Below are 22,006 nucleotides of genomic sequence, written 5' to 3' on the forward strand. Positions count from 1 at the left end.
ATCCTCCTCCCACCCCTATTTCATCTCCCCCTCCCTCCCCATCACCATATCCTTCTATTCCTTTCTCCCTCGTGTGTTTATCCAGCTTCCCCCCCCCACCCCTCCACCCCTTAAATGAATCTATGCCGTTCGCCTCAACCCACTCCCTGTGGTAGCGAGTCCCACATTCTCACCACTCTCTGGGTGAAGACATTCCTCCTGAATTCCCCGATTGGATTTATATTGATGGTCCCCTCATTCTGGTCTCCACCCCACACAAGTTGGGAGCACGTGTACCCTATCGAAACCCCCTTTGTAATTTTAAAGACCTCGATTGAGTCACCCCTCAGCCTTCTCTTTTCCAACAAAAAGAGCCCCAGCCTGTTCAACCTTTCCTGATAGTTACAACTTGGATGAAGGGACTGAAGGTATGGGTGCTAAATTTGCTGATGACCCAAAGATAAGTAGGAAAGTAAGTTGTGAAGAGGACATAAGGGGGCCACAGAGGGGTGTAGATAGGTTAAGTGAGTGGGCAAAGACCTGGCAAAATGGAGTATATTGTGGGAAACTGGAAATTGTCCACTTTGGCAGGAAGATTTAAAAAAAAAGTATATTATCTAAATGGTGAGAGATTGCAGAGCTCTGAGATGCAGAGGGATCTGGGTGTCCTAGTGCATGAATCGCAAAAGGTCAGTGTGCAGGTACAACAAGTAATTAGGAAAGCTAATAGAATGTTATCATTTATCGCGAGGGGAATTGAATATAAAAGTAGGGAGGTTATGCTTCAGCTATACAGGGCATTGGTGAGACCACATCTGGAGTACTGTGTACAGTACTGGTCTCCTTATTCAAAGATGCGTTGGAGGCAGTTCAGAGAAGGTTGACTAGACTAATACCTGGAATGGGAAGGCTGTCTTACGAGGACAGGTTGGACAGGCTAGGCTTGTATCCGCTGGAGTTTAGAAGAGTAAGAGGCGGCTTGATTGAAACATACAAGATCCTGAGGGGTCTTGACAGTGTGGATGTGGAAAGGATGTTCCCTTGTGGGAGAATCTCGAACTAGGGGTCACTGTTTAAAAATAAGGGGTCGCCCATTTAAGACAGAGATGAGGAAGAAATGTTTTCTCTCAGAGGGTCGTGAATCTTTGGAATTCTCTTCCCCAAAAGGCAGTGGAAGCAGGAGTCTTTGAATATTTTTAAGGCAGAGGTAGATAGATTCTTGATGAGCAAGGGGGGGTGGAAGGTTATCGGGGAGTAGGTGGGAATGTGGAGTCGAGGTTACAATCAGTTCAGCCACGATCTTATTGAATGGCGGAGCAGGCTCGAGGGGCCGAGCGGCCTACTCCTGCTCCTAATTCGTATGTGTTTTGATGGCAGTCCCCCCTAGTTATAGATCGCAGGACGCTGTGGCGATTACTGCAATGACTCCCAGGTGCCAAAGCTTTATTTTTTTTTTCTCCCACCAGCTCAGCGTGTGACAGTAAATTCTCTCTCTCTCTCTCTCCCTCTCTCCCTATCGCTCTCCAGCCCAAGTTCCTTTCGAAGGCCGAGCGGGAGGCGGAGGCCCTGCGACGACGACAGCAGGAGGTCGACGAGCGCCGGCGTGCGCAGGACGACGAGCGGAAAAAGCGGAAGCTGTTCCAGGAGCTGGGGAGGAAAATGCTGGGTGCGCTAAAGTTAAACCCCCGTCTTAAAAACCTTTCCGTAAACGGGTCGAGCAATGTTTTTTTCTCCAGCAGAGACCACGGCGGCATTCTGAGTTTGTTGGCAGGTGTTTTTACTTAAACCCCCCGCACCCCCCCACCGCCTCCCCACCAGCCTTCGTCCCGAGACAAAGCTAGGTGGGAACGTAGGCTGTGAGGAGGACGCAGAGAGGCGGCAAAGGGATGTAGACCGGTTAAGAGATGGGGCAAGAAGGTGGCAGATGGTGATCAGTGTGGAAGCATGAGGTTATTCACTGTGGTAGGAAGAGTGCGAAAGCAGAGTTTTTTTTTAAAGAAGGTGAGAGATTGCGGTTCAGAGGGATTTGGGTGTCCTTGTACACGAATCACAGAAAGCTAACGCGAAGGTACAGCAAGCAATTAAGAAGGCAAATGGTACACGTCCGTATGCAGCAAGACCTGGACAACATCCTGCCTTGGGCTGATATGTGGCATTTGCGCCACACAAGTGCCAGCAATGACCATCTCTTAACGAGAGAGAATGTAACCATCTCCCCTTGACATTTAATGGCATTACCATCGCTGAATCCCCCACTCTCAACATCCTAGGGGGGTCACCATTGACCAGAAAATGAACTGGAGTAGCCATAGAAATACCGTGGCTACAAGAGCAGGTCAGAGGCTAGGAATCCTGCGGTGAATAACTCCCCTCCTGACTCCCCAAAGCCTGTCCACCATCTACAAGGCACAAGTCAGGAGTGTGATGGAATGCTCCCCACTTGCCTGGATGGGTGCAGCTTCCAACAACACTCAGGAAGCTCGACACCATCCAGTACAAAGCAGCCCGCTTGATTGGCACCCCATCTACAAACATTCACTCCCTCCACCACCGACGCACAGTGGCAGCAGTGTGTACCATCTACAAGATGCACTGCAGGAACTCACCAAGGCTCCTTCGGGAGCCACTTCTGAACCCGTGACCTCTACCAACTAGAAGGACCAGGGTATCAGATGCATGGAACACCACCACCTGCAAGTTCCCCTCCAAGTCACACACCATCCTGACTTGGAACTATATCGGCCGTTCCTTCACTGTCGCTGGGTCAAAATCCTGGAACTCCCTTCCTAACAGCACAGTGGGTGTCACCTACCCCACACGGACTGCAGCGGTTCAAGAAGGCAGCTCACCACCACCTTCTCAAGGGCAATTAGGGATGGGCAATAAATGCTGGCCTAGCCAGCGACACCCACATCCCCATGAACAAATAAAATAAAAAGATAGATTTTTGGCACACTGAGGGAATCGAGGGGTAGGGCGGGAAAGTGGAGTTGGAGTGGAGGATCAGTCGCAATGTTACTGAATGGGGAAGCAGGCTCAAGGGGCCGAATGGTCTACTCCTGCTCCTGTTTCTAATGTTCTTAACGTCCTGCTGCAGAGGACCCACAGGAGAGAGAGAGGCGCGAGCGAAGGGAGAGGATGGAGCGGGAGAGCCAGGGCAACGACGAGGAAGGTGGGCGCCTGAAGATGCGGGAGGAAAAGGACAAAACAAAGGAGCTGCAAGCCATCAAGGTACTGTGCTTCCTGCACCCCCCCATCCCCCCAACACACACACGCACTCCCAACCCTCTCCCCGCCCCAACCTTCCGGAAAGTGCACAGATGAATGTCGTCGGGGTGGGAACGGTTTCAGGCTCGGCAGCGCTGGCGCCCACAGTCAAATAGCCGACGGGCGCTTCCTTGGCTGGGCTCGGATGGAAATGGCTTGGGTTACCAGGCCGTGAGGGACCATGGAACCTCCGTGGTCCCTCACCAGGCCCTGCCACCCGCCCTCAGTCTTTCCACCATCTCGCCCCCTACGGCCCAGCAACTCTTAGGCCCACCCCAGCACCCACCACCCACCTGCAAAAGCTCGGCGTCACATAACCGCGCGCTCCCGGGGCCTCTCTTCCCCCTGGGTCAGCCTGGTCAAGGGGTGGGGGTGGGGGGGGTTGGTGTGACGGTTTGGTGGGGGTGGCAGGAGGGTGTGCAGTGGTGCTGGGCAAACCCCGCTGAGTGGGATCTTGCTGCTCCCGCAGGAACGCTACCTGGGAGGCGTGAAGAAGCGGAGGCGGACCAGGCATCTGAACGACAGAAGTTTGTGTTCGAGTGGGACGCTTCAGAAGACACATCGCTGGACTATAACCCTCTGTGAGTACCGCTGGGAACACAGGTCCCTCCCCCTTCATCACCCGCCTCCCCCCCCAGTCTGTTCTGGGTGCCGTCCAGCTCCTCGAGTGTTCTTGCAGCTCCTGCAACCCCGTCCAGGCAAAGCACAGAGCAGTGGGAGCAGACTCGCTGGACACCGTTGCCCCCAATGTACCATCCCTCCTCGACTGCTGTCATTTGACCCGACACGGGAGGAGGGGAAGTGGGGGGTTGAGATTCCAGCAAGTTAAAAAAAAAAATAAAGGCCGAGGGCCAGGTACCCTGGCGGGGCAAACCCAGGGAGGGAGGGAACAGAAGTTGTACGTGCGCTGTCACAGTCGGACTGACGAACGTGGCCTCTCCTCGGCTTTCAGGTACAAGGAACGACACCACGTGCAGCTCCTGGGCCGTGGCTTCATCGCCGGCATCGACCTCAAGCAGCAGAAACGGGAGCAGTCGCGTTTCTACGGGGACCTGATGGAGAAGAGGCGCACGCTGGAGGAGAAGGAGCAGGAGGAGTACGTTGGTTTATATTTGTTGGTGGGAGGTGGGCGTCGCTGGCTGAGGCCGCGTGTATTGCCCGTCCCAGATTGTCCTCGCGAAGGTGGTGGGGGGAGCCTTGAAGACAACGTGTCTTGCTCAGCCGTGTCAGAGGGCAGACCACGTCGCTGTGGGTCTGGTATCATGTGTAGGCCAGACCGGGTAAGGGCGGGAGATTTCCTTCCCTGAAGGGCATTAGAGAACCAGGTGGGTTTTTTACCATAATCCGGTAGTTTCCCGGCCACCGGCACGAGACTCGCTTTTTTAATTCCAGATTTATTAATTAACTGAACTTAAATTCCGCCAGCTGCTGCGGGTGGGATTTGAACTCCTGTCTCCAGACCATTAGTCCAGGCCTCTGGAATACTAGCCCAGTAACATTTACATTACCACTATGTGAATGTACCCCCGACGGTGTCACTATTGGAGCGGCGGTACTGAACAGCACCTTCGGCGGGTCAGTGCTGAGGGAGCGCCGCCCTGTCGGAGGGTCAGTGCTGAGGGAGCGCCGCCCTGTCTGAGGGTCAGTACTGAGGGAGCCCCGCCCTGTCGGAGGGTCAGTGCTGAGGGAGCGCCGCCCTGTCGGAGGGTCAGTGCTGAGGGAGCGCCGCACTGTCGGAGGGTCAGTACTGAGGGAGCGCCGCACTGTCGGAGGGTCAGTACTGAGGGAGCGCCGCGCTGTCAGAGGGTCAGTGCTGAGGGAGCGCCGCACTGTCGGAGGGTCAGTGCTGAGGGAGCGCCGCACTGTCGGAGGGTCAGTGCTGAGGGAGCGCCGTGCTGTCGGAGGGTCAGTGCTGAGGGAGCACCACACTGTCGGAGGGTCAGTGCTGAGGGAGCTCCGCACTGTCGGAGGGTCAGTGCTGAGGGAGCGCCGCGCTGTCGGAAGGTCAGTACTGAGGGAGTGCTGCACTGTCGGAGGGTCAGTGCTGAGGGAGCGCCGCACTGTCGGAGGGTCAATACTGAGGGAGCGCCGCACTGTCGGAGGGTCAGTCCTGAGGGAGCGCCGCACTGTTGGACGTGCTGTCTTTCGGGTGAGAGGTTAAACCGAGGCCCCGTCTGGCCTCACTGGTGGGTGTAAAAGATCCCAAGGCCACTATTTGGAAGAAGAGCAGGGTGGGGGGGGGGGGGGGGGGGGGGGGAGCGGGCGGGGCGGAGTTCTCTCCGGTGTCCTGGGGCCAATATTTATCCATCAACCGACATCAATAAAAAAAAAAGACATTATCCGGTCATTCATTATCCGGTCATTAACAGATCACTGTTGGATGCCCATGGGATCTGGTAATGTCTGCCGGGTGGGCAGACGGGTGTCCTCGGTTAAATGTCTCATCCTGCGAGACGCTAGATAAGCACGAGCCCGTTTCCCCCCCGCTAACGGGCCGTATCTCGGCGCAGAGCGAGGCTGCGGAAAGTTCGCAAGAAGGAGGCTAAGCAGCGGTGGGACGACCGGCACTGGTCGCAGAAGAAGCTGGACGAGATGACGGAGCGCGACTGGAGAATATTCCGGGAGGATTACAGCATCACCACGAAGGGAGGTCGGATCCCCAACCCCATCCGCTCCTGGAAGGATTCCAGTCTGCCGATGCACATTCAGGAGGTCATCGACAAGTGTGGCTACAAGGTGAGGGGGGATGGGGTGCGAGTGGTGGGGGGGGGGGGGGTGGGTGGCGGGGGGCAGAACCTTGGTGCCCGCTCGCCTTGGCAGAATGTTCCGGAACCCTCCCCCTATCGGGCATTCACAGGTCCTGTAAACCTGTTGAAAGTTTACTGCCTCCAGTCGTCCGGTGCCTGTGTGTGTGGGGTCCTACCCCCGCCCCGAGAAACCACCTCTCTCCCCTCCTTTCAGACACTCTGTAAAACCTCCCTCTCTGACCGAGTTTTTGGCCGCCAGGCCCTAATAGCCCCTTTATGTGGCTCGGGGTCTGATGTTGTTGTTGGATGCCATTGAACCTGGATGCGATGCCTCTTGTAGTCGTACGGCCCGTTCCCGGGGCTCGGTAGACGTTGTGCAGCCATCGGCGGGGAGGTCCTGGAGCCCTAACTACTACCGTTCTTGCCTTGCTCTGTTCTTGCAGGAACCGACCCCCATCCAGCGGCAGGCCATCCCCATCGGGCTCCAGAACAGAGACATCATCGGTGTGGCTGAGACGGGCAGTGGCAAGACAGCGGCTTTCCTCATTCCGCTACTGGTCTGGATCACCACCCTCCCGAAACTCGACAGGTAGTGCGATGCAAAACACTGCAGTGTGAGCTGTGGCACAGCGCTGAGGGAGCGCAGCGCTGTCGGAGGGTCAGTGCTGAGGGAGCGCCGCGCTGTCGGAGGGTCAGCGCTGAGGGAGCGCCGCGCTGTCGGAGGGTCAGCGCTGAGGGAGCGCCGCGCTGTCGGAGGGTCAGCGCTGAGGGAGCGCCGCGCTGTCGGAGGGTCAGCGCTGAGGGAGCGCCGCGCTGTCGGAGGGTCAGCGCTGAGGGAGCGCCGCGCTGTCGGAGGGTCAGCGCTGAGGGAGCGCCGCGCTGTCGGAGGGTCAGCGCTGAGGGAGCGCCGCGCTGTCGGAGGGTCAGCGCTGAGGGAGCGCCGCGCTGTCGGAGGGTCAGCGCTGAGGGAGCGCCGCGCTGTCGGAGGGTCAGCGCTGAGGGAGCGCCGCGCTGTCGGAGGGTCAGCGCTGAGGGAGCGCCGCGCTGTCGGAGGGTCAGCGCTGAGGGAGCGCCGCGCTGTCGGAGGGTCAGCGCTGAGGGAGCGCCGCGCTGTCGGAGGGTCAGCGCTGAGGGAGCGCCGCGCTGTCGGAGGGTCAGCGCTGAGGGAGCGCCGCGCTGTCGGAGGGTCAGCGCTGAGGGAGCGCCGCGCTGTCGGAGGGTCAGCGCTGAGGGAGCGCCGCGCTGTCGGAGGGTCAGCGCTGAGGGAGCGCCGCGCTGTCGGAGGGTCAGCGCTGAGGGAGCGCCGCGCTGTCGGAGGGTCAGCGCTGAGGGAGCGCCGCGCTGTCGGAGGGTCAGCGCTGAGGGAGCGCCGCGCTGTCGGAGGGTCAGCGCTGAGGGAGCGCCGCGCTGTCGGAGGGTCAGCGCTGAGGGAGCGCCGCGCTGTCGGAGGGTCAGCGCTGAGGGAGCGCCGCGCTGTCGGAGGGTCAGCGCTGAGGGAGCGCCGCGCTGTCGGAGGGTCAGCGCTGAGGGAGCGCCGCGCTGTCGGAGGGTCAGCGCTGAGGGAGCGCCGCGCTGTCGGAGGGTCAGCGCTGAGGGAGCGCCGCGCTGTCGGAGGGTCAGCGCCGAGGGAGCGCCGCGCTGTCGGAGGGTCAGCGCCGAGGGAGCGCCGCGCTGTCGGAGGGTCAGCGCCGAGGGAGCGCCGCGCTGTCGGAGGGTCAGCGCCGAGGGAGCGCCGCGCTGTCGGAGGGTCAGCGCCGAGGGAGCGCCGCGCTGTCGGAGGGTCAGCGCCGAGGGAGCGCCGCGCTGTCGGAGGGTCAGCGCCGAGGGAGCGCCGCGCTGTCGGAGGGTCAGCGCCGAGGGAGCGCCGCGCTGTCGGAGGGTCAGCGCCGAGGGAGCGCCGCACTGTCGGAGGGTCAGTGATGAGGGAGTGCTGCACTGTCGGAGGGTCAGTACTGATTGACCAGCGCACTTTCGGAGGGACCACTGCCCTGTTTTAAATGCCGTCTTTCGGATGAGATGTTAAGCCCAGACGCCATCTGTCCCTTCAAGCAGATGTACAAGAAGAGCAGGGAGACTGTTTCCCAGTGGCCTGCCAGCCCTGTGTCCCCCCCGGCCTCCCGCCCCCCCCTCCCCACTTCCGACACCTTGGTGAATTCATCAGCTGCCCCGTGTGCATCGAAGAGGACCCACGAGTTCCGCCTGTTTTCCATTAAGGTGATCGCTGCCTGGGCAAGGGGGGAGAAACCAGCTCAGATTCCCGCCCCGATCGCTGACGCCTCCCATGGTTCAATAGCCTGGCAACACTCTTGAAGAATTGCAGAGCCACACACCACAGGAGGAGTCCATTCGTTCCATCGTGTCTGTGCCCGGCTCTTTGAACGATCTATCCAATTAGTCCCCGCTCCCCCCTCCTGCTCTTTTCCCCCCCACGTCCCTGCAAATGTTACCCCTTCCAGTATTTATCCAATTCCCCCTTTTGAAAGTTACTATTGAATCTGCTTCCACCGCCCTTTCAGGCAGCGCGTTCCAGATCACAACAACTCCCCGCATTAAAATAAAATTATCCTCCTTTTCTCCCCCCTCTGGTTCTTTTGCCGATTATCTCAAATCTGTGTCCCTCTGGTTACCGATCCTCCCGCCACCGGAAACAGTTTCTCCCTCTCCCTGTACTCTATCCAAACCCCCTCCTAATTCGGAACGCCTCGATTAAATCTCCTCCGAACCTTCTCGGCTGTAAGGAGAACGATCCCAGATAAGTCTTTCCGCTTGCCTCCCCTCCTTTTTGCAGGATCGAGGAGTCTGACCAAGGTCCCTATGCCATTATCTTGGCTCCCACCCGTGAGCTGGCTCAGCAGATTGAGGAGGAGACCATCAAGTTCGGCAAGCCTCTGGGTATCCGCACGGTGGCAGTGATTGGCGGCATCTCTCGGGAGGACCAGGGCTTCCGACTGCGTATGGGGTGTGAGGTAACTCAGTGCCTGACGTGTGTTATTTACAGCAAAACTGCGGTACATCTGGGTGCGCGGAGGGTCATTACTGAGGGAGTGCGGCCCTGTCGGAGGGTCATTACTGAGAAATGACGCAGTGTCGGAGGGTCAGTACTGAGGGAGTGCAGCCCTGTCGGAGGGTCAGTGCTGAGGGAGCACTGCACTGTCGGAGGGTCAGTACTGAGGGAGCGCCGCACTGTCAGCGGGTCAGTACTGAGGGAGCACCGCACTGTCGGAGGGTCAGTACTGAGGGAGCGCCGCACTGTCAGCGGGTCAGTACTGAGGGAGCACCGCACTGTCGGAGGGTCAGTACTGAGGGAGCACCGCACTGTCGGAGGGTCAGTGCTGAGGGAGTGCCGCACTGTCGGAGGGTCAGTGCTGAGGGAGTGCCGCAGTGTCGGAGGGTCAGTGCTGAGGGAGTGCCGCAGTGTCGGAGGGTCAGTGCTGAGGGAGTGCCGCAGTGTCGGAGGGTCAGTGCTGAGGGAGTGCCGCAGTGTCGGAGGGTCAGTGCTGAGGGAGTGCCGCACTGTCGGAGGGTCAGTGCTGAGGGAGTGCCGCACTGTCGGAGGGTCAGTGCTGAGGGAGTGCCGCACTGTCGGAGGGTCAGTGCTGAGGGAGTGCCGCACTGTCGGAGGGTCAGTGCTGAGGGAGTGCCGCACTGTCGGAGGGTCAGTGCTGAGGGAGTGCCGCACTGTCGGAGGGTCAGTGCTGAGGGAGTGCCGCACTGTCGGAGGGTCAGTGCTGAGGGAGTGCCGCACTGTCGGAGGGTCAGTGCTGAGGGAGTGCCGCACTGTCGGAGGGTCAGTGCTGAGGGAGTGCCGCACTGTCGGAGGGTCAGTACCGAGGGAATATATTCAAGATTTGGATTGTTAGTTTTTTTGGGACACTGAGGGAATCGCGGTAGAGGGCGGGAAAGTGGAGTTGAGGTCGAGGGTCAGCCGTGACCTTACTGAATGGTGGAGCAGGCTCGAAGGGGCCGAACGGCCTCCGCCTGCCGCCTATTTCTGACCTAACGTGTGCTCTTTTCTTGAAGATTGTGATCGCCACCCCGGGGCGCCTGATCGACGTCCTGGAGAACAGGTACCTGGTGCTCAGCCGCTGCACCTACGTGGTGCTCGACGAGGCGGACAGGATGATCGACATGGGCTTCGAGCCCGACGTGCAGAGGATTCTCGAGCACATGCCCGTCACCAACCAGAAGCCGGACACGGACGAGGCCGAGGACCCGGAGAAGATGATGGCCAACTTCGAGCTGGGCAAGCACAAGTACAGACAGGTACGGAGGCTAGTGCGGCTGAGGGGGAAGCGGGGTGTGGGGGGGGTGTGGGCTGCATCACGGAGAGTGGCAGATTCATTACGGCGCAGGAGCCGGCCATTCGGCGCATCGAATCCATGCTGGCTCTCTCTAGAGCAATCCAGTCAGTCCCATTCCCCCCCCTGCCCCTGCTCTATCCCCCCGTAGCCCGACCGGGGGTGGGGGTTTCAGGCTGTGATTCGGGCTGCTCTGGTTGATGGTTTTTTTATTTCTCTCCTCCTCCTCCTCCCACCCTGCCGCAGACGGTCATGTTCACCGCCACCATGCCTCCGTCGGTGGAGAGGCTCGCCCGGAGCTACCTGCGCAGACCGGCGGTCGTCTACATCGGCTCCGCCGGGAAGCCCCACGAGCGTGTCGAGCAGCGGGTCTACCTCATGTCGGAGGGCGAAAAGAGGTAACTGGGGCGGTGGTGGGGAGGGGGTGGTGGCCGTGGGACAGGTGGGTGTGGACGGAAGGGCTAATAAATGGCCTCCTCCCGTTACTGTGTAACGGGCTCGGGGAGGGGCTGGACGGTCTCCTTCCTGTTCCCGTGGCTCCCCGTGGCACAGGTGGTTCTGATGTCGCTTTTGTTCTGTTTTCAGGAAGAAGTTGCTTGCTCTCCTGGAGCAAGGCTTTGACCCTCCGATTATCATCTTTGTCAATCAGAAAAAAGGCTGCGACGTGTTGGCAAAATCGCTGGAGAAGATGGGAGTAAGTAAAGAGACGTGTCCGACTGCTCACCTTTTCTACCCTCTTTCCCCCCCCCCCCCCCCACCGCCATTAACAAATCATCGAACCTGACCACCACAGAAACAGGCCGCTCGGCCCATCTGCTCCGTGCCGGCGTTCCTGCTCCACACGAGCCTCCACCCGCACCCCCCCCCGACTTCATCTCCCTCCCATCACCCCATATCCTTCTATTCCTTTCTCCCTCGTGTGTTTATCCAGCTTCCCCCTCCTTAAATGCATCTACGCCATTCGCCTCAACCTGTGGGTCGCGAGTCCCCACATTCTCACCGCTCTCCGGGCGAAGACGTTCCTCCTGAATTCCCCAATTTGGATTTATTGCTGACTGTCTTATATTGATGGCGCCCCTGGTTCCGGTCTCTCCAGCACACAAGCAGAAACAATCTCTACGTCTTCCCGATCGAAACCCCCTTTGTAATTTTAAAGACCTCGTTCAGGTCACCCCTCAACCTTCTCTTTTCAAGTGGAAAGAGAACCCAGCCTTTTATGAACACCCACGTTCGCCAGTGCCTCAGGGTCAGGTCCAGATTATGTGTGGCCTCTCTTAGACCCTGCTGATATTGCAGAATCTTGTAATGTGTGTAAGTGTCATCGGGGAATGCTTAATGAAATTAGTAGATTTATTAGGGTTTTCCCCCAACTTGCCTGCCTGACCAGGAGATAAGCACCTTATTTAACTACTCTCTCAAAAAAATTTAGAGCTTTACTCTGTATCTAACCCCGTACTGTACCTGTCCTGGGAGTGTTTGATGGGGGACAGTGTAGAGGGAGCTTTACTCTGTATCTAACCCCCCCGTACTGTACCTGTCCTGGGAGTGTTTGATGGGGGACAGTGTAGAGGGAGCTTTACTCTGTATCTAACCCCCCCGTACTGTACCTGTCCTGGGAGTGTTTGATGGGGGACAGTGTAGAGGGAGCTTTACTCTGTATCTAACCCCCCCGTACTGTACCTGTCCTGGGAGTGTTTGATGGGGACAGTGTAGAGGGAGCTTTACTCTGTATCTAACCCCCCGTACTGTACCTGTCCTGGGAGTGTTTGATGGGGACAGTGTAGAGGGAGCTTTACTCTGTATCTAACCCCCCGTACTGTACCTGTCCTGGGAGTGTTTGATGGGGGACAGTGTAGAGGGAGCTTTACTCTGTATCTAACCCCCCCGTACTGTACCTGTCCTGGGAGTGTTTGATGGGGGTCAGTGTAGAGGGAGCTTTACTCTGTATTTTTAATGCACACTCTTCTCTCTCCCCCCCTCTTCTTTTCAGTTCAATGCCTGCACTCTGCACGGAGGGAAAGGACAAGAACAGAGAGAGTTTGCACTGTCTAACCTTAAGGCTGGCGCTAAGGACATCCTAGTGGCTACAGATGTGGCGGGCCGAGGTATCGATATCCACGACGTCTCGATGGTTCTCAACTACGACATGGCCAAGAACATCGAAGGTAAGAGAAACTTCCGATCGTACGGCGCCTTTAACTTAGTGAAGATGCCCCAAGGCGCGACCCGGGGAGCCTACGTTGTTCACACGTCGGCAGCAAGCCACATAAGGAGATATCCGGGCAGGCGACCAAGCAGAAAGCGGTTTTGAGGAGAGAGAGAGAGAGGGGCAGAGAGGGTTAAGGAGGCAATTCCAGAGCTCGGGGCCCAGGCAGCTGAAGGCATGGCCTCCGATGGTGCAGCGATGGGAATCGCTGGGGGCGTTGGGGGATGTGAGAGAGGCCGGAATTGGCCGAATGCACTTGGGTCTGCCAGACTGCAAAATATATTCACCGTACTTAGTTCCCAGGCAGGAAGAATAGGGACAGATTTGCTGCCACTTCGTCTCTTCCCCAGCCCCCTGACTCCCATCAGAGCCCATCCCTCCAGACCATTATCTCTCCCATCAAAGATCACCCATCCACTCCCCTAACTCTCCCATCAAAGACCATCCATCCACTCCCCTAACTCTCCCATCGAAGACCATCCATCCACTCCTCTAACTCTCCCATCAAAGACCATCCATCCACTCCTCTAACTCTCCCATCAAAGACCATCCATCCACTCCTCTAACTCTCCCATCAAAGACCATCCATCCACTCCTCTAACTCTCCCATCAAAGACCATCCATCCACTCCTCTAACTCTCCCATCAAAGACCATCCATCCACTCCTCTAACTCTCCCATCAAAGACCATCCATCCACTCCTCTAACTCTCCCATCAAAGACCATCCATCCACTCCTCTAACTCTCCCATCAAAGACCATCCATCCACTCCTCTAACTCTCCCATCAAAGACCATCCATCCACTCCTCTAACTCTCCCATCAAAGACCATCCATCCACTCCTCTAACTCTCCCATCAAAGACCATCCATCCACTCCTCTAACTCTCCCATCAAAGACCATCCATCCACTCCTCTAACTCTCCCATCAAAGATCATCCATCCACTCCTCTAACTCTCCCATCAAAGACCATCCATCCACTCCTCTAACTCTCCCATCAAAGACCATCCATCCACTCCTCTAACTCTCCCATCAAAGACCATCCATCCACTCCTCTAGCTCTCCCATCAAAGACCATCCATCCACTCCTCTAACTCTCCCATCAAAGACCATCCATCCACTCCTCTAACTCTCCCATCAAAGACCATCCATCCACTCCTCTAACTCTCCCATCAAAGACCATCCATCCACTCCTCTAACTCTCCCATCAAAGACCATCCATCCACTCCTCTAACTCTCCCATCAAAGACCATCCATCCACTCCTCTAACTCTCCCATCATAGACCATCCATCCACTCCTCTAGCTCTCCCATCAAAGACCATCCATCCACTCCTCTAACTCTCCCATCAAAGACCATCCATCCACTCCTCTAACTCTCCCATCAAAGACCATCCATCCACTCCTCTAACTCTCCCATCAAAGACCATCCATCTACTCCTCTAACTCTCCCATCGAAGACCATCCATCCACTCCTCTAACTCTCCCATCGAAGACCATCCATCCACTCCCCTAACTCTCCCATCAAAGACCATCCATCCACTCCCCTAACTCTCCCATCAAAGACCATCCATCCACTCCTCTAACTCTCACATCAAAGACCATCCCTCAGTCCCCTCATCCTCCTATCGAAGATCAGCCTTGCGGTACTTTATTGAAGTGTAGATCCTTTTGAAATATAGGAAAGTAGACAGCATTGTGGACACAGCAAGATCCCACAAACAGTCATGAGGCGAATGACAAGATAAATGGGTTTTTCTGGGTGGTCATGTCTATGGGAGGGATGCTGTCGTCAGGACACGAGGAGAATTCTTTGCACCCACCAATCCCTTTGAATAGTGATGCGGGATCTTTACCCCCGCCCCACCCCCACTTGTAGGCTGCTCATACGTGCGAGAGGTCTCGCTGTACCGCTGGGAGTGTCAGTTGGGATGGCGTGCTTGAGGGGTTGGTGTAGGGGCTTGATCCCGAGTGCGTGGACACTGGGAGGGGGCGAAGTGTGTGTGCATTTTATGTGGCATGAGGCGCAGGGGTGAAAGCCGCGGGATCTTGCTGTTGACGTGGCCTGTTGAGGCTTGTGCGATACACGAACATGTTGTGATGTGGTGGGTTTCAGGGGTTCATTTACTAATTTCGTTCTTTCACTTCCCCGTCTTGCCCTCTTCCCCTTTCTCCCCATCCAACCCCTCCCTCACCCCGCCCTCCTCTTTCTCATACCCCCGCCCCCCCTCTCTCTCCCACCCCACCCCCCCTCTCTCTCCCCCCGCCCCCCTCTCTCTCTCCCCCCGCCCCCCTCTCTCTCTCCCCCCGCCCCCCTCTCTCTCATCCCCCCGCCCCCCTCCCTCTCATCCCCCCGCCCCCCTCTCTCTCATCCCCCCGCCCCCCTCTCTCTCATCCCCCCGCCCCCCTCTCTCTCATCCCCCCGCCCCCCTCTCTCTCATCCCCCCCGCCCCCCTCTCTCTCATCCCCCCCGCCCCCCTCTCTCTCATCCCCCCCGCCCCCCTCTCTCTCATCCCCCCCGCCCCCCTCTCTCTCATCCCCCCCGCCCCCCTCTCTCTCATCCCCCCCGCCCCCCTCTCTCTCATCCCCCCCGCCCCCCTCTCTCTCATCCCCCCCCGCCCCCCTCTCTCTCATCCCCCCCGCCCCCCTCTCTCTCATCCCCCCCGCCCCCCTCTCTCTCATCCCCCCCGCCCCCCTCTCTCTCATCCCCCCCGCCCCCCTCTCTCTCATCCCCCCCGCCCCCCTCTCTCTCATCCCCCCCGCCCCCCTCTCTCTCATCCCCCCCGGCCCCCCTCTCTCTCATCCCCCCCGCCCCCCTCTCTCTCATCCCCCCCGCCCCCCTCTCTCTCATCCCCCCCGCCCCCCTCTCTCTCATCCCCCCCGCCCCCCTCTCTCTCATCCCCCCCGCCCCCCTCTCTCTCATCCCCCCCGCCCCCCTCTCTCTCATCCCCCCCGCCCCCCTCTCTCTCATCCCCCCCGCCCCCCTCTCTCTCATCCCCCCCGCCCCCCTCTCTCTCATCCCCCCCGCCCCCCCTCTCTCTCATCCCCCCCGCCCCCCTCTCTCTCATCCCCCCCGCCCCCCTCTCTCTCATCCCCCCCGCCCCCCTCTCTCTCATCCCCCCCCGCCCCCCTCTCTCTCATCCCCCCCGCCCCCCTCTCTCTCATCCCCCCGCCCCCCTCTCTCTCATCCCCCCCGCCCCCCTCTCTCTCATCCCCCCCGCCCCCCTCTCTCTCATCCCCCCCGCCCCCCTCTCTCTCATCCCCCCCGCCCCCCTCTCTCTCATCCCCCCCGCCCCCCTCTCTCTCATCCCCCCCGCCCCCCTCTCTCTCATCCCCCCCGCCCCCCTCTCTCTCATCCCCCCCGCCCCCCTCTCTCTCATCCCCCCCGCCCCCCTCTCTCTCATCCCCCCCGCCCCCCTCTCTCTCATCCCCCCCGCCCCCCTCTCTCTCATCCCCCCCGCCCCCCTCTCTCTCATCCCCCCCGCCCCCCTCTCTCTCATCCCCCCCGCCCCCCTCTCTCTCATCCCCCCCGCCCCCCTCTCTCTCATCCCCCCCGCCCCCCTCTCTCTCATCCCCCCCGCCCCCCTCTCTCTCATCCCCCCCGCCCCCCTCTCTCTCATCCCCCCCGCCCCCCTCTCTCTCATCCCCCCCGCCCCCCTCTCTCTCATCCCCCCCGCCCCCCTCTCTCTCATCCCCCCCGCCCCCCTCTCTCTCATCCCCCCCGCCCCCCTCTCTCTCATCCCCCCCGCCCCCCTCTCTCTCATCCCCCCCGCCCCCCTCTCTCTCATCCCCCCCGCCCCCCTCTCTCTCATCCCCCCCGCCCCCCTCTCTCTCATCCCCCCCGCCCCCCTCTCTCTCATCCCCCCCGCCCCCCTCTCTCTCATCCCCCCCGCCCCCCTCTCTCTCATCCCCCCCGCCCCCCTCTCTCTCATCCCCCCCGCCCCCCTCTCTCTCATCCCCCCCGCCCCCCTCTCTCTCATCCCCCCCGCCCCCCTCTCTCTCATCCCCCCCGCCCCCCTCTCTCTCATCCCCCCCGCCCCCCTCTCTCTCATCCCCCCCGCCCCCCTCTCTCTCATCCCCCCCGCCCCCCTCTCTCTCATCCCCCCCGCCCCCCTCTCTCTCATCCCCCCCGCCCCCCTCTCTCTCATCCCCCCCGCCCCCCTCTCTCTCATCCCCCCCGCCCCCCTCTCTCTCATCCCCCCCGCCCCCCTCTCTCTCATCCCCCCCGCCCCCCTCTCTCTCATCCCCCCCGCCCCCCTCTCTCTCATCCCCCCCGCCCCCCTCTCTCTCATCCCCCCCGCCCCCCTCTCTCTCATCCCCCCCGCCCCCCTCTCTCTCATCCCCCCCGCCCCCCTCTCTCTCATCCCCCCCGCCCCCCTCTCTCTCATCCCCCCCGCCCCCCTCTCTCTCATCCCCCCCGCCCCCCTCTCTCTCATCCCCCCCGCCCCCCTCTCTCTCATCCCCCCCGCCCCCCTCTCTCTCATCCCCCCCGCCCCCCTCTCTCTCATCCCCCCCGCCCCCCTCTCTCTCATCCCCCCCGCCCCCCTCTCTCTCATCCCCCCCGCCCCCCTCTCTCTCATCCCCCCCGCCCCCCTCTCTCTCATCCCCCCCGCCCCCCTCTCTCTCATCCCCCCCGCCCCCCTCTCTCTCATCCCCCCCGCCCCCCTCTCTCTCATCCCCCCCGCCCCCCTCTCTCTCATCCCCCCCGCCCCCCTCTCTCTCATCCCCCCCGCCCCCCTCTCTCTCATCCCCCCCGCCCCCCTCTCTCTCATCCCCCCCGCCCCCCTCTCTCTCATCCCCCCCGCCCCCCTCTCTCTCATCCCCCCCGCCCCCCTCTCTCTCATCCCCCCCGCCCCCCTCTCTCTCATCCCCCCCGCCCCCCTCTCTCTCATCCCCCCCGCCCCCCTCTCTCTCATCCCCCCCGCCCCCCTCTCTCTCATCCCCCCCGCCCCCCTCTCTCTCATCCCCCCCGCCCCCCTCTCTCTCATCCCCCCCGCCCCCCTCTCTCTCATCCCCCCCGCCCCCCTCTCTCTCATCCCCCCCGCCCCCCTCTCTCTCATCCCCCCCGCCCCCCTCTCCCTCATCCCCCCCGCCCCCCTCTCCCTCATCCCCCCCGCCCCCCTCTCCCTCATCCCCCCCGCCCCCCTCTCCCTCATCCCCCCCGCCCCCCTCTCCCTCATCCCCCCCGCCCCCCTCTCCCTCATCCCCCCCGCCCCCCTCTCCCTCATCCCCCCCGCCCCCCTCTCCCTCATCCCCCCCGCCCCCCTCTCCCTCATCCCCCCCGCCCCCCTCTCCCTCATCCCCCCCGCCCCCCTCTCCCTCATCCCCCCCGCCCCCCTCTCCCTCATCCCCCCCGCCCCCCTCTCCCTCATCCCCCCCGCCCCCCCTCTCCCTCATCCCCCCCGCCCCCCTCTCCCTCATCCCCCCCGCCCCCCTCTCCCTCATCCCCCCCGCCCCCCTCTCCCTCATCCCCCCCGCCCCCCTCTCCCTCATCCCCCCCGCCCCCCTCTCCCTCATCCCCCCCGCCCCCCTCTCCCTCATCCCCCCCGCCCCCCTCGCTCTCATCCCCCCCGCCCCCCTCGCTCTCATCCCCCCCGCCCCCCTCGCTCTCATCCCCCCCGCCCCCCTCGCTCTCATCCCCCCCGCCCCCCTCGCTCTCATCCCCCCCGCCCCCCTCGCTCTCATCCCCCCCGCCCCCCTCGCTCTCATCCCCCCCGCCCCCCTCGCTCTCATCCCCCCCGCCCCCCTCGCTCTCATCCCCCCCGCCCCCCTCGCTCTCATCCCCCCCGCCCCCCTCGCTCTCATCCCCCCCGCCCCCCTCGCTCTCATCCCCCCCGCCCCCCTCGCTCTCATCCCCCCCGCCCCCCTCGCTCTCATCCCCCCCGCCCCCCTCGCTCTCATCCCCCCCGCCCCCCTCGCTCTCATCCCCCCCGCCCCCCTCGCTCTCATCCCCCCCGCCCCCCTCGCTCTCATCCCCCCCGCCCCCCTCGCTCTCATCCCCCCCCGCCCCCCTCTCTCTCATCCCCCCCGCCCCCCTCTCTCTCATCCCCCCCGCCCCCCTCTCTCTCATCCCCCCCGCCCCCCTCTCTCTCATCCCCCCCGCCCCCCTCTCTCTCATCCCCCCCGCCCCCCTCTCTCTCATCCCCCCCGCCCCCCTCTCTCTCATCCCCCCCGCCCCCCTCTCTCTCATCCCCCCCGCCCCCCTCTCTCTCATCCCCCCCGCCCCCCTCTCTCTCATCCCCCCCGCCCCCCTCTCTCTCATCCCCCCCGCCCCCCTCTCTCTCATCCCCCCCGCCCCCCTCTCTCTCATCCCCCCCGCCCCCCTCTCTCTCATCCCCCCCGCCCCCCTCTCTCTCATCCCCCCCGCCCCCCTCTCTCTCATCCCCCCCCGCCCCCCTCTCTCTCATCCCCCCCGCCCCCCTCTCTCTCATCCCCCCCGCCCCCCTCTCTCTCATCCCCCCCGCCCCCCTCTCTCTCATCCCCCCCGCCCCCCTCTCTCTCATCCCCCCCGCCCCCCTCTCTCTCATCCCCCCCCGCCCCCCTCTCTCTCTCTCTCTCTTCTCCCCTGCCCAACCCCAACCCCTCTCCCCCCCCCCCCCCCCCCCCCACCCCCCGACCCCTTGCCCCCCGGTGCAGATTACATTCACCGTATCGGTCGGACGGGCCGAGCTGGGAAGAGTGGTGTGGCCGTCACCTTCCTGACCAAGGAGGACTCCTCGGTGTTCTACGACCTGAAGCAGGCCATCCTGGAGAGCCCCGTGTCGTCTTGCCCCCCCGAACTGTCCAACCATCCGGACGCCCAGCACAAGCCCGGCACCATCCTTACCAAGAAGCGGCGTGAGGAGACCATCTTCGCCTAGGCCTAGGGCCAGGACCCGGCTTAACAGTGATTCCAGATTACTCATCGACGTAACCCACCCCCCACCCCAGAAATCTGCACACGTCCCCAATTGCGCGTGCCCCTCATTTCCCCCTAGCGTCGCCCGCGCACCCCTCCTCCCCCCCCTCCTCTTGGGGAAGGGAAGCGCGGGCCGATCGCCCCGGTCAGCAATAAAACCGGCAGCGGTAAACGGGAGCCCGCCATGGACCGCCGTGCTTTTTTTGTTTTTTTTTTGTCGGGGTGGCAGTGGGGAGGTGTTGGCGGGGCCTGTTCCTCGCGGTAGTTCGCCTTCAGGCAGGGGGAGTGAAAGAGCGACGCTGGTGCATCGCTGGTATCCGCGCCCTGCTCTCTGGGACCCTCCCGGGCGCAGCAATGTCGACAGGGCTGGCGTGCGTTTGCTGTCCGTTTAAAATATATATTTTAAAAAGAAACCCCACCCCTACCCCCCGGGCGTGTCTCGTGTCCTCTGACCCGGCAGTGACTGACCAAACAAATGACCACTTCCCTGGGCAGGAAGGTCAGATGTGCAAGTTCGTTGTTTTAAATATACATCTATATATTTAAGCATCTCACTCGCTACAGCACAATAATAAAGAGGAAAAAGTTCTTTTACAATTCAGCTCCGCTGTGTATCCCTGACTTTCTGTGCATGTGCTCGGGTCAAAGTGTTTAGCACTGCGTGCGCGTGTGCGGAAGCCTATTTCTGCGTCCTCTCTGTCTCTCTGGTGCAATTCTCTCCCTGCTCCCACCCCTTCTCGCTGGCCCCTCTTTCCCCTCTCTCTCCCTGGAGGAGTCCATTCATCTGTATCCCTGCTCCGTCCACGTGCCTTGGCTCTGTACCCCCCCAGTACCCTTGTCTGGCAATAAAAATCTATCCATCTCCAATTACTAATTGATCTCCCCCCCCCCCCCCCCCCAGCATCTACTGCTTTCTGTCAGAGGGAGCTCCGCACGCCGAACACCCTTCATGTGAAGAAGTGTTTCCCGACCTCTCTCCGGAATGACCTGCCTCTGATTTTTAAGGTTCTGTCTCCTGGTCCTAGACTCCTGTTGACCAGCGAGAAGTTGTTCCCTCTCTATCTACCCTGTCGATCCCTTTCAAAATCCTGAAAGACCTCAGTCAAATCGCCCCCTTAAGGCAGGGAATACAAGCCCAGTTTGTGTAATCTCTCCTCGTGATTTAACCCTCGGAGCCCAGTAACATTCTGGCGGATCCCCATCGCACTCCCTCCAAGGCCAATATATCCCTGCTAAGGTGCGGTGCCCACAAATGTCGTGGCTCCAGATGTTGGCTAACTGGGGCTTTGTACAGCTGTAATAAAACTTCCTCCCCCTTTAGCCTCTTTGTGTTTTAACCAGACTCCTGCTCTTTAATGATCTGTGTACATGAACCCCCGAAATCTCCGCTGTTCCCAACTTTTCACCGTTCAACAAATACTCGGATCTTTCCCCTTTTAGTCCAAAATGGACAACCTCAGACTTAACAGCCTTCAAATGCATCTGCTACAGTATATGTCCGCACTCAATCTGTCAATGTCTCTGTAATTTTAACGCCGCGTCTACTCTGGTTATCACCAATCTTTGTGTCCACGGCAAACTAACAGGTGCGCTGTTACCCTGTTGTGTCTCAGCCGACACCACTTTAAAAAAAAAAAGAGCACATGCTCTGCTCATTACCACCTTGCTGTTTGTGGGAGCTTGCTGTGCACAAATTGGCTGCCACGCTTCCGACAGTGACCACACCTGCGAGTAGTACTTCATTGGCTTTGAGACGTCCGGTTGTCGTGGCAGGTGCCACATAAATGCAAAGTCTTTTATTTTCTTGTGCCTTGGGTTGAGGTGTAACTGGTAGAATCCGACAAACACGGGAGGAGTCCATTCGGCCCGTCGTGGCCCGTGCCGGCTCTTTGAACGATCTATCCAATTAGTCCCCACTCTTTTCCCCCACCCCCCCCCCCCCGACATCCCTGCAAATTTTTCCCCCTTCCAGTATTTATCCAATTCCCCCTTTTTGAAAGTTACGATTGAATCTGCTTCCACCGCCCTTTCAGGCAGCGCGTTCCCAGACCACAGCAACTCGACTCCAGCACGTGTCTCGGGGCTAATGGGTCTGCGTGAAACTCTTTTGTCCCTGGAATATAGAACCAGGGCAGCGCCCCCAAACCAAACCACGGAGAGACTGAGTGAGTTTTTATCTTTTTAATATATATATATATTTAATATGCAGTATAAACAGTCTCGTAGCATGCAGGCAGCATTGAACTTGCATACGGGAACTGAATTAAATCAGTCATGCGTAACCCCTCACCTCCCCTCTCCCTCCCTCCCCATAATAGAACTATTGATAAAGTTATGAATAATGCTAGGGGTCTGCCCCTCCATACTGGATAATATTTCCCCACCGACACTCCCACCCCCATATCTTATCTGTGGCTCTATGGCTAGGACTCTCCCTCTGAATCAAGGTAGTAGATTCGAACCCCATAATCACGGGCCAACGCACCCCAGTTGCCAGTACTGAGGGAGCGCCGCACTGTCGGAGGGTCAGTACTGAGGGAGTGCCGCACTGTCGGAGGGTCAGTACTGAGGGAGCGCCGCACTGTCGGAGGGCCAGTACAGAGGGAGTTTCGCACT

At 60.5% G+C, this 22,006-nt stretch overlaps 1 protein-coding gene across 1 annotated transcript in view; it reads left to right on the forward strand.

Moving 5' to 3' along the window:
* Positions 1-19,991, forward strand: part of ddx23 (DEAD (Asp-Glu-Ala-Asp) box polypeptide 23) — a 27,156-nt gene extending 7,165 nt beyond the window's left edge. Inside the window, 13 exon segments of the mRNA XM_068025335.1 lie at positions 1,507-1,645; positions 3,077-3,210; positions 3,716-3,767; positions 3,770-3,827; positions 4,199-4,342; positions 5,757-5,982; positions 6,437-6,582; positions 8,782-8,959; positions 10,014-10,256; positions 10,538-10,689; positions 10,877-10,985; positions 12,282-12,456; positions 19,129-19,991. Of these exon segments, the coding sequence (XP_067881436.1) occupies positions 1,507-1,645; positions 3,077-3,210; positions 3,716-3,767; positions 3,770-3,827; positions 4,199-4,342; positions 5,757-5,982; positions 6,437-6,582; positions 8,782-8,959; positions 10,014-10,256; positions 10,538-10,689; positions 10,877-10,985; positions 12,282-12,456; positions 19,129-19,352 (1,980 nt within the window). The 3' untranslated portion in view covers positions 19,353-19,991.
* The last annotated feature ends 2,015 nt before the right edge of the window (positions 19,992-22,006 follow it).

This window comes from Heterodontus francisci, unplaced genomic scaffold (assembly GCF_036365525.1).
Source record: "Heterodontus francisci isolate sHetFra1 unplaced genomic scaffold, sHetFra1.hap1 HAP1_SCAFFOLD_1118, whole genome shotgun sequence".
Classification (NCBI taxonomy): domain Eukaryota; kingdom Metazoa; phylum Chordata; class Chondrichthyes; order Heterodontiformes; family Heterodontidae; genus Heterodontus; species Heterodontus francisci.